Source organism: Rhopalosiphum maidis, chromosome 1, assembly GCF_003676215.2.
Source record: "Rhopalosiphum maidis isolate BTI-1 chromosome 1, ASM367621v3, whole genome shotgun sequence".
Taxonomy (NCBI): Eukaryota; Metazoa; Arthropoda; class Insecta; order Hemiptera; family Aphididae; genus Rhopalosiphum; species Rhopalosiphum maidis.
In genome coordinates, this window is record NC_040877.1 from 45,369,333 (window position 1) to 45,382,585 (window position 13,253).

General features: G+C 24.3%; 1 protein-coding gene across 2 annotated transcripts in view; it reads left to right on the forward strand.

Annotated features, from left to right (window-relative positions):
* The first annotated feature begins 11,572 nt into the window (after positions 1 to 11,572).
* LOC113551154 (6-phosphofructo-2-kinase/fructose-2,6-bisphosphatase) overlaps positions 11,573 to 13,253 on the forward strand; it is a 32,495-nt gene continuing 30,814 nt past the window's right edge. Inside the window, exon 1 of one of the 2 annotated variants that reach the window (XM_026953230.1) lies at positions 11,573 to 12,165. In XM_026953230.1, coding sequence (XP_026809031.1) covers positions 11,994 to 12,165 — 172 coding nt within the window. In that variant the 5' untranslated portion in view covers positions 11,573 to 11,993. The remainder of the gene's footprint in view (positions 12,166 to 13,253) is intronic. The other variant, XM_026953220.1, reaches the window with a different exon arrangement.

A 13,253-nucleotide genomic window follows, 5' to 3' on the forward strand; every position in this document is an offset into this window, starting at 1 on the left:
TGTGATATTGTGATATATCTATGCCATCTAATAAAAAAAGTTTGTTTCGGGATGTCAAAAAAGAAAAAGAAAAACTTCGGCAATTTCGCGTCCAAACACAACGTTATAATTGATAAATTTTGTACAATTAGTCCAGTTAGACGAGAAAACGTATTCAAGCTTATGCATTAATGAATGCTTATAAACAAAAATTGTGACTAACGGTTTTTAATTTTTTTTATTACGATAATTATAACTTATTATAAACCTTGTATTGAGTTTTAAAGATATTTTGGATAGCCAATTTTTTTTTATAGTCATTTCAAAAAAAAAAACAGAATAATCGAAAATTTCAATTGTCTATAAATAGTTTAAAAAAAAGGTCAAAATATTTAGAAAATTTAATCTTAAATAGATAACGCTAATATTAACATTTGGTGAAAATTTCAACTATTTACAATGATTCGTTTTCGAGTTACAGCAAAATAAAAAAATCATTTTTGTCAAAAACTGATAATGCGTAAAAATTTCCATTTTTCCGTCACTTTTTTAGGGTTTTTTTTGACGCTTTTAAAAACTACTGGAAATTTTTTACTTTTTATTTCCCTAAGTACCAACTAGATGAAATAAATTTAGTTTTAAATGATGTACTTATTATCCTATTATATTTTTAATTATTTATAAAACTGTTATTATTATAGCATCATTCACATCATCGGTATTGAATTAAACAAACAAAATATATAGTAATAATTATATTTAGTGTTTACAGTAGGTATTTTATACCCGTATGATTTAAATTACATAAAAATTACTACTTTTAATTAAATAAATAAAAATGTTTCATTACAATATTTAATAAGTATATTATGAGCTTTGTGGTAGTAGATGTAAAACAGGAATATTGCAACCAATTAACAAATAAGTATATACCTATATTATCTGGACACCCCCCCAAAAATCATACAAATTACGCCACTGACTTTATATATAATTGAATATTTTTATATCTTCGCTGCAGTGGCGTGTTTAGTGGGTGGGCCTGGTAGGCAAGTGCCCGCCCATATTTTTTTATAACTAGTATAAGTTTGATGTTCAATAAAAAATAAAAATATGATTTATAGTTAGAAAAAAAAATAGTTTTGATTAGATTAGGTATTTCGATAAATATGAAAAATTTGAATATTTAAAGAGTTTATGTTTTAATAAAAGGTAAGCTACCATTTATTATAAAAATATTAAAATTAGTCATTTAGAATAAAAAATACTAAAACTTAAATAGATCAAATAATAATATGAGGAGGGAATAAAACCATTCTGAACTTAACTTTTGTGGCCCATCCACAAAAAAAGTTCTGGACACGCCACTGGCTTTTGTCATCCGTTATTGTCATCGTCACTGCATTTAATTATTGATCGAATTTTTTCGCTATGGATGAATTTACTGTTGGCGTGCTGACTGAATGGGGATTTGAAGAATTGATCGATACGTTTAAAGGTAATTATTATAATTATTATTATTTATTTAAAAATATTGGGTTTATTTAATATTATGATACCTATACACAGTTTTGAATGTAGTTTAAATGTTTTCTAAGTTCTAAGTTTTTAACAAAATACATACCTAAGAGTTAAGGTTAGCTTATATATAAGTAGTATATTATCTGGCTAAAAAATTAATGTTTCAATTATAATTATTTTTTTAATCTTATTGTTTTTAAATGTAACTAGGTGAGGAAATTGGTAAAGATAAGTTTATGACATTAACATAAATAATGTTTAAATAATTAATACCAAAGATATGTAAATGTGCATCATTTAATAAAAAATTAACTAGGCTAAAAGAAATTCAAGTGAGTAAATAAGTTATTATACCTACCTATATATATATAGATATCAATCATGGTAGTATACTAGTATAACATGTTTGTGTTGGATGTCAGAATTTTATATAATATAAATGTCAATATATTTGAAAAAACAGTCACTGAAACACTTTATACCTATACATATTATTTCATATTAATTCATATTACTTACCCATTTAATTATTTATGTATTTGGCAAGTATACCAGTCAATCGAAATATGCATTGGAACTTTAAATCTTTAATTATTAGAGTATAAAGAAAAAATATTGTGTCTAGAATAACATATGACCTACCCAGTCTCTACATAAATATTGGACTGAAACATCAAATTATAGATTGAAAATAAAATAAAATTGTATTGAAATTTATCCTCCCCTTAAAAGTCCTACTGGTCATTTATTAGTGAGTTTTATGTTTAATTGTTTATGTAAATAATACAATATTGTGCACAATGAAATTAATGTATTATAATATTAATCATGGTTATACTAAATGTGTAAAACATGCTTATTGTTTATATATTTTATCAAATATGTTGTTTGAAACAACATTGGATTTACTTGTATTTTTATTGTTATAGATTAAAATTAGTTTCCAGACTTTGTATTCAGGAAAAGATAAACTTTTATTTTGACACATTTAAAGTTAAGTTAATCAATTATATTGATAAACTAAAAAAATGTTTTTCATTACAAGACAAGTCTTCATTACTTTCTGAACTAATTATTATATTAATTAAATATAATTTTTTGATAAATTTTATTTCAGGATGTCTTGGAATTGAAGAATGTTCATGCCCAAAAAATAGAAAAGGCAGTTCAATATAGTACAACATTACAGCCTTATATAGTAATCGTTGATAACAATGACATTTATGCTGAGATCAACAGCATATATTATAAGTTAAAAACACTGTTAAAGACATTAGATATTTGTTACAAATCTTATTTTGCTCTTAATTTGCACTATCCTCAAGAAAGTGAACAGATTTGGTTGTTTATCCAAAACTATTTCTTCAATACAAAGCTCAAGTCAGATTAACATGTTTTATTTGTTAAAACATTTATAAACAATTTAAATAACATAAAGTTATCACTTCTAGTAAGTAATATAAGTACCCACTTATTTATACACCTAGTTATAATATTTTATATTTTGTTTTATTTTACAATAAGTAATTTAATTTAAATTTAAAAAATAATATTTCATTTAAATAGTTTAATAAATACCTATAATAAACATTAGACGACTTTTGAATACAAAGATGCCTTCTTGTTTTTTGTGCAACTTTAAATTCAACTTAAATTCTCATTTTTTAATATATATAAATATTTTTCATGATCCAAAATCTATAGATGAATTTAAATGTAAAGAATTAAACTGCTTTAGAATTTTTAACTCTTTTCATTCATTTAAAAATCATTTAAACCAACATAATAATCTAGACACACAATATATAAATACACCACTGTCTTGTAATTTGCCTGTCATAACAATTCTCAAGGAACCTCTGATTTAAACAATTTTCATTCTTTCATTAAAAATCATAATTACCCTTTAAAACCTTGTCCAGAACAAATTACAATTACTGAGTTTATAGAAACACTTCAATTTAATACAGTATCTTTAGCATCAAAATGGTACTTATAGTAATAATTCAATTCCCACAAAAATAATTCAAACACTATTTGATAACATTCAATTTTTTAACTATTCGTTTTTATGTAATTTGAAAACAAAAATATTAAAAATAATAGATTTAAACCCGATTGATTTTAATGAAACAAAAAAAACAAATATCAGTCCTTTTACAATTAAGTGAAGATCCATATATTTTACCAATTTATGGTTTAATCCTATCACTATGATATTGCTGAAGATGTTGATAACAAACCATTTATAGTAGGTATGCAATATGTTGTTGTAATTATTTTAATGAACATCTTAAATCGTATAATGTAACTTTAACAAATAAATTAGTGTGTTGCTGTATTAAAAATTTAAATAGTGTACATCCAACTGAATGTGTAAAATTGAATGGTTTATATTATATACCTAAGTAGTAATGTTTTTTTTTAAAATACCTGTTTTCAATATTATAAAATATAAACTTAATTTAGTTACTATATATTGTATAATTTACAAATAATTATTGTATTTTTTTTCATTTAATAAATATTATAAATTATTATAAATATGTCAATAAAAACAGTATTTTTTACTTGCTTTGTTTTTATTTACTTTTACTACATATTTTACTGAATTATTTTAAAGCATTGACTATAATTAGTATAATTGTATAGTAAGGTAACTAAAATTGTATTTCCTAGTGCAACTATATATTTTAATGCAATCAGTATTTTTATTTGGCAGTTTCACTTAATTTAATTGAGGTAAATAACTAATTATGAAGTCAAATTAATAAGCAATTGTAGTTATTTTACTTATATAGGTAATTCAGTTAGAATGCATTAAAACAATAGCCGTCTTAACTATATGAAATAGTTGGAATGTAACTAACCAATATTTAGTTGTGATGACTATATATTATTCAAATATTATTGTTTAATAGTGATCGGCAAGTAAATATAAAAAAAAGTTAATGAAAACAAATTGAAATTTTTCTAGCGGTATAAATAATAAATATATTTTTAATAAAAATAAATACAGATAAAAAACAGATAAAGAATTTTATAATACTTCTGAGTATATGACGTTTTTTGTTTTATCTCCTGTTGAAATTAAAATCATAAGATGATTCGGGTACCCAGTTCGAGAAAATCCCACGTATAATTGTTCATGTGAAAAGCACTTTGTACGAAAATCTACGCCAACGTACATAATAATAATTTAATAACATATATATACATAATAGTAGAAATAAGGTTAGTATAGGTTTACTATTATACATTTGTATTCCAATAATGAAATTATATAGTTAATATTATGTATTTATTTTGTTTTTCATTTTTTATTTTAGCTAGGTAGTTTAATATTATAGGTATATATAGTGTATAGGACATAAGTATATAAAATAATCATTTTGGCCATTAGATTCTTATAGTTTTGATAGAAAAAAAGTGGGCAAGTGGGTATCGCTCTGCTGTATAGTAGAGATGGAGAGTAGGTCTATGGTCACTATAATGGATGTGTTAAATTTGAATGCAATGACGGGTATCATTGTATACGAAAAACGATTCTGAACGGAGATGATTTGTCAGTCAATGATAATTAGTTGGATATAATATTACCTATATTTAATTGTAATATATCGTTATTTTACGCGATGTCATAAAAAATTAAATTTCATACGCTCATAAAATGTTTTCTATATTGACGCTGAAATTTTTTTACAGTTACTTGAAGGAAAACTTATGGATAACCTAGTTTTAAATTTTTGAACCTTAAATATAAATCACAAAAATTTTATGAATTTTCCACTTCAAAATTCTTTGCAAATTTTCGTGATTTTGATATATTTTGTAAACATTTGAACTTTAAATGCTTATAAACAAAAATTGTGACTAACGATTTTTGATTTTTTTTTTACTACAATAAGTATAACTTATAATAAACCTTGTATTAAATTTTAAAAATTTTTTGGATAACCAATTTTTTTTGTTATCGGCATTTTAAGAAAAAAACTTAGAAAACTCGAAAATTTCAATTGTCTATAAGTAGCTTGAAAAAGGTCAAAATATTTTGAAAATTTAATTGTAGATAGATAACTATAATATAAATATTTTGTGAAAATTTCAAGTATTTACAATGATTCGTTATTGAGTTACAGCAAAATAAAAAAATCGTTTTTGTCGAAAAGTGGTTATGCGTAAAAATTCCCGTTTTTCCGTTATTTTTTCAGGGTTTTTTCCGACGCTTTTAAAAACTACTGGAAATTTTTACTTTTGACCCTCAAAGTACCAACTAGATGAATTTTTCTATTCAAAGAAGGGCTGTAGTCAAAAATCGAAGCATTATTACTACTTCAAAACGTGATGACAGAAACAAAAAAAAATAAAAACACACATCATTGTAAAATCAATAATACATTCATCACTCCGTTCAGAATCTAAAAAAAACAAAAAATAATTTGAAAAATTGTTAACAAGTATAATCAGTTGGCATTCAAAATTCTGACTTACTATAAAAATAAAACTAAAAAATATGTTGGCCCCTTTTTTTTTTTTTTTTTGAATGAAGATGTTGTAATTTAAATCAGACTATAATAATATGGCTCCATCTATATTACATTTGTGTATAGTACGAGAAGTAGTCGTATATCATTTTTTCCATATTGCTAAAATTAAGTTTACGACTTAATATCATCATGAGCATTAGTTTTTTCAAATTATTTTTTTCGTAAGGCGCACCAAGTAAAAATAATGGTACTGTGTGTACGTTTTGTGGTCTACAATACACGCGGAACTATACAAGGGAGTTTGGAGGTTTATTAGTTATTTATCGGAGGCATTTAGATTAAAATGTTTGGATTTTGTATATATTTGAAGACTTGGCTGAACACTAGAGTTGTATATCATTAGAGTTCATAACCATAATATTAATGTAATCACATTAGTTTGAGTCGTTTGAGGTTTCAATAAAAGTTTATATATAGTATTTTATGGTTGAAACTGATATATTTTGATGTTATAAGAGAAAATAGGATAAGTCATTGCCCATTGGTAACCGAAAGGATCGTTTATTCAAATTAATTCATTAATTCTGTTGATATGGATATTTATGGTGAGTCTAGAGTAATAAAATAATTAATTTTAATATCAATACAAATATAAAATATACTACAGAATTTTAATCTTTTATTATGAAACTTAATGGTAAAAATATTATCTGTAATTTATGTTGGTGTGATATCACTATGTCGGGTTTTTAAAAAAATTTAATATTTAAATGAGTATTTTATCGAAAGTGTTACAACGCTGAGTGACTTCTTTCTTCAAAATATATAACTCATGTTTTATTTTTTTTTCTTAACGTAGATACTATATATAAGGAATATACTTATTAATTAGGTATATTATGTCCTGATATAGAATATAGATGTAAAGAGTAGGACACTATAATGGATGAATTAAATTTGAATGCGATTATGGCAGGTGTCATTGTACACAAAAAACGATTCTGAACGGAGATGATATTGTCAGTCTAAGATATATATTATATATTTAAATTGTAATATATCGTTATTTTACATGATTTCGTAAAAAATTAAATTTCATATGCTTAAAAATATTTTCTATATTAACGCAGGAGTTTTTTTTCAGTTATAGGAAAACTTATGGAAAACCTTGTATTGGGTTTTTTAACCTTAGGTATAGATCACAAACATTTTATGAATTTTTAACTTCAAAATTCCTTTTCACGATTTTGACATATTTCGTAAACATTTGAACTTTAAATGCTTAAAAACAAAAATTGTGAGTAACGGTTTTTGATTTTTTATTCTATGATAAGTACAATTTATAATAAACCTTGTATTATAAATTTAAAATTTTTTTGGAAATCCAAATTTTTTTATCTTCATTTTTAAAAAAAAAAAATTAGAAAAATTGAAAATTTCAATTGTCTATAAATAGCCTAAAAAAGTCAAAATATTTTAAAAATTTAATCGTGAATAGATAACGCTAATATTAACATTTGGTGAAATTTTAGTTTCCGTTCAATCTATTTAAATTTACATTTCATTTTCTATTTTAGATTCTGAGCAGAGCATCGAGTGATGAATAAGTGTATGTTTTGACAGCAGTAAGTTGTTGTCGTGTAGGTGCTTCAAAAATTAAATTAAATTAAATTTCCCCTATAAACATCATATTCTAGATCAGCATTTCTTAACTTTTTTGTAATGGTGACCCAAAAATGTACTGCGCATGTACAACTGTATGGACTATCAACCGATACAGCATTAACCGTCATTAGCACATTTGCTGATAGCCGATAGAATAACACATTTTCTATAATCATAATAAAGTATTACAAAAGTTACCAACAATTTTATATTAATATTCTAGACTAACATTTATAATCTTCTCCATGCAGTTGTAACTGCTGTGAAATTCAATTCCAATGTTGAGGGTATTTAGTGAGTTAGGAAATTGTTGTTTAATTATACAAAAATAATATAACATGCATTATAATTAATTTATATTTTAATTTAAAAACAAAGAACTAGATACTTAAAATTTTCACAAAATGTTTATATCATCATTTTTTATTCGTGGTATAGTTTTCAAAATATTTGAGTTATTTATAGGTATGATAAATTTTCAATTTTTTATTTTTTTCTATAACTGTCAATAAAACATTATTCGTCGAGTCAAAATTTTTGAAAATTTAAAACAAGTTTCTACAAAAGTTATTCTTATTATTGTATAAAAATATTTAAATTATATAGATACAATTTTTTTTATATAAATTTAAGTTAGAAATTTGACGAAATTTTTCAAAATTCCAAAAATTATAAACTATTTTGTAATTATAGATGTTAAAAATTCATAAAAAATGTCTTTAATGTAATATAAGTTTTGAAAATTTAATGCAAGATTAATCATAAGTTATATTTAATATAAGTTCATAATGAAACCATAAAATCTAAAAAAATATAAATAAATAATATTTTTTTATTAGATATTTTATGTTTAAATTTGGATGAAATTGCTTAAATAATTGATTATTTTGATATAATTTTAAAAAATTCGTGAGAACTATTATCTATTGATACAATTATACGTACATTTATACTATATATTACCTATGCTGTTTTACGGTACCATTAATAAAATTGTGTTCTTAAATTTTGATTTTTATAAGTTCATTTATTATAGTATAAATACATATTATTAAATAATTAAATATTAGTAATATGCTAATATCATAAATTAAATAATTTCGGTAAAAAATATATCAACATGTGCCTTACTTTCAGGGTCTGATTTAGACATTTTGTAGTCTTAGTCAAAATAAAAAATGAGGCCCCTTATTGCCAACAGTAGCATATATAGGCATAGCCCCCCTTCACAAAATAATAATTTATTACAATTTAGTATTTACTTATACATTTTTTTTTATCTTTAAAGGCTACAGATTTCTTGTACCTATTATTTTCATTTACATTTTACGCTAATAAGGATTATTTTATTTTTTTGAAATATATGTTTCTTAAATTTATTATTTTATGATGAAAGTAGTACTCTAAAAAAAAAAATAATAAGGTTCATAAAAATACGAGGCCCTCTAATAACGGAAGCCATAGGCAGTTGTCTATCCTGTCTAATGGTAAATATGGCCTTGCTTACTTTAATACTAAAAGTAAAATAAATGATTTTAATTTATCTTAAAATATACTTTGCGATAAGGCTAAGATTGACAGACAGTCTTCGCTCAGAATCATTTCTCATTTACCATGATATGTAATATCATTGAATTCAAATTTATTACACTCATAACAGTAATCCATTTGACACCTAATGTATACATTGAATTATATGATAACTGGAATACTCACCTGTAGTGTTGCCCAAGCGAGCATGTTAAAAAGAGATAGCGAATACTTTAGGTGTGTCTATCATTGTTTAACATACTGCGTAAATGTATAATTTTATTTTATATTACTATGTGCTTAGTAATAACTAATTGTACTTATATATTTATGCAGCTTAAACCTTAAATCATATTTATTGAATTACGAGATAGTTATATATAATATAAATATTAAATATACATATATATTTTGATTAATTAGCAATTAAATCTTGCCTACATTTAGAAATTAAACTGTCAGCTTAATTGACAAAAAACCAAACAGTTAAAAACAAAATATGAAATGTAATAATTAATAATGCTATAAAAATCTTGGGAAAAGGGAAATATTTTTTTCAATCAAAGTTCAGATTTACTCATGTACAATGTTATGGTTCTCTAAAATCATAATGGAAAAATATTTTTTCATTTATTATATATATTTTTTTAAATATTGACAAAGTTAGGCATTAACTAGTTAGTTTAATTACATGATAACTTTCTAACTTAACAGTTATATAATAATTATTATATTACATACATAATAATATTATTTACAATATTATTATAATACATTATTATATATGTAATAATGCATGGATGGTAACAACGGCTTTACCGTGTAGACATAATTGGTATTCGGAAAAAAAAGCACCGTACCAACTAAATACATTATTCGTTATTTTATTATGATTTACATAACTAAATATAATCATTACATTTATCTATGTACACTTCTTTTTTCTTTAACATATTTAAAAGTATAGCTGCAATCTGCATTTAATTTTGTCGATAATTATCATTTGTCATTTGTACCTACATAATTCAAAAAATGTTTAAGGTAAAACTTTAAAATAATTATCCAGTGTTTGGAAGCCGCTTTCGAGTCGGTTGAGTGAAAATTGTTTCACTGGAAATTAGGTCAGAAGTAATGATTGGTCGTCCAAAGATTGGATTATTATTTACATTTGAACAAGCAAGTTTTTAAACTATAACTTGTATCTTTATCATGGTAATTTTCCTGTAATATAATAAACAATTTAAATTAATAAAACTTTATAAAATAATTATACAATAAATGGTAACATATTAATATTATATCTAAGTTAAAAAACGAACACTCAAATGCATTTAAAATTTAAAAGTATATACGATACGGCGTATTATCAATAAAGACAGAGATAGACACACCAAAAGTATTCGTTATCTCTTTCTAACAGACCCGCTCGGTTTCATTTACATTAGTCATATGGGCTGTGAGCGTTCCAGTTATCATATAGTTCAATGATGTATATAGCAGAGCGTTATCAACTTGTCAACTTTTCATTTCTCGATTATTATGGAGAGTACTAGATTTTTATTTTCGACTTCCCCTCCCTCTAAAAAAATACTAACTAGATTCAATTTACCATAAGAAACCATCCCCGGCATCCCCTGAGTGGAAAATCGAAGAATTTTACTGTCCCAGAAAGTGATGACAGACAAAACAGAAATATAGGTACATCATTGTAAAATCAATACATTAATTGGTCATCGTTCATCGTTCCGCTCAGAATCTAAAACTTTATTTTATGTGCCAATGCTTATTTCGTAATCTAGTATTAAAAAAAAAGCGCAATACTGATTATCAGCGAACCCGCATGCTGTAGTAGTTAATCTTATCAATTATTTAGTTCCTCACGCATCAGAAGTCGATATGTTTAGTGCTGCATCGTGACATTCATGTATACATATATATATATGTGTATAGTTAAAACAATATAATTTAAATAAACAAGACTACACGTCTATACTAAATATAATATATACATAATTATATATTTCATATTGTCTGTGGTATAAATCTGTAGTTGAGTCGGCTGTTGAATTTTGTACCATTGGTCGAGCGACAGAGTGTCGGATTCAAGCAAGGCCTGTCATGGAAGATAAAAACAACTGTGCGACGTTGATCCTTTTCAGAAAATTTACATTACACAGGACGTAGGTTCTTGTAAAAATTAAAAATGAATTACAATAAATCATACATTTATTATATATTTAACTTGTAGCACTTAAGAGATGACAGGTTTGTCAAAAATCATAAATTTACAAAATCGTGGGAAAAACTACTAGTGCATGACGTCGCGTACATCTAACTATAAGCGTTATCAAATTTCTTATCAATCGATAGTTTTCATTCATCCGGAGCTTGTATGAAACATCCAAGACGTTCAGCACGTTATCGAGTTCCGTCTGCCGTGAAGTGACTACTGAGCACTGACTAGAAAAATAAATAGTAATATTAGTAATTCTTTCTATCGCTTTACCGTAGTACCGTCAGTCGTCACTGTCGCTTTCCGTTGCTTCTCTCGCTCGTCCGTTCGACAGTCCAAACTATCCGTTCGGTTTGGTGTTTATTTAATTTAATTTTGAATTTTAATATAAACATAATAGTTAGAATATTGTTGTTATAGGAAGGAATATTTTAATTGTTTGTCTCATCATTATTTTGTCTTATAATCTGCTCCCGTTTGATTATTTTATATTCTATAAATATTCTATATATTACAATATAGTAATATACATTATATATATATAGCTCTACTAACGTTATTAAGCGCTTAATGAAGTAATGGCCGTTTGTAGTTCAGTAGTGAAGACTGTTGTACCCGATTATAGTAATGGTGACTGTGTTAAATTGTGCAGTGAACACTATTGGCCACCCAAAGATGAAAACAATCAAGTTTATAGACATTTACCTCCAACCACAGATACTGTGCTGACAAAACCGTTTCCAATTAGAGGTAAATTATTTTTACATATATTTTTGATTTATAATAGCTTGCATCTGTTATGTAGGATTGCACTCAAGTTAATAATTAGGTACTAAGGTACCTAGGTAGAATTAACTTGTGTTATGTTTAATAGTTTGTTTTAAGAATTTAATAAATTTTTTTGAATTTTAACAAAGCCAGGTAAGTAATTATTATATTGTGTTTAAGTATGCTACAAGGTATGATAGAAAAATTTCTGTTTTAAAATTTTTTTTTATTGATTTATTATAAGGAGGTACTTTAATTGTAGTTATCATAAACACAAAAAAAAAAAATAATAACATAATATTATATTTAAAGTTTAATTTAAATGTACTTATACCTAGGTAGTTGAGTATTGAAAATTTTTTTCTTATTCTTTTAGTTTTAGTTATTTAATTTTTATGAATTTGTAAAAGTGAAATAAAACTAAAATAACAATTTGGTTTGATAAGCACTTACCAGGGTATTTACTTAAAAATTAGTGTATTACATGCTTTTTGTTACCACAATGAACAGTCATTATAAATAATATTGTTTTTACTTAAATGTAGGTACATAATGTATATAATTATACTTTCTTAGTATTTCTTATTAGGTAGGTACATACAATTTAATCTAATAAGCAATCAATAAGTAATCCAAAATAATGAATACATTTTTAAAAATGTATTATCTATTTTTCATATTCTGATGTGATGTTTAACTTTTAGAAGTTTCTTTCAATGAATTTGTTATACCTATTACAACATGATAGTTATTTAACCCATAACTTATAATTTCTTTTATTTATTTATAAATAATAGATATATTAAATAATATAGAATAATAAATTTTGTTTTAAGTTTAATTATTACAATATGAAATAAAAGAAATAGTGTTGTAGTTTTATGTTTTAATTGGCAAAAGTATTATATTATACACATGGTATATATTGTTCACTAACATAAAAATAATTTAGGTTATATTAAGTTTGTTAATACTGTTACAAATATCAAATGACGACTGCAATTGATTTCTAACTGTTATAATTATTATGTATTATAAGAAAAGGTTAGATTAAGAAAATTACTGAAAAC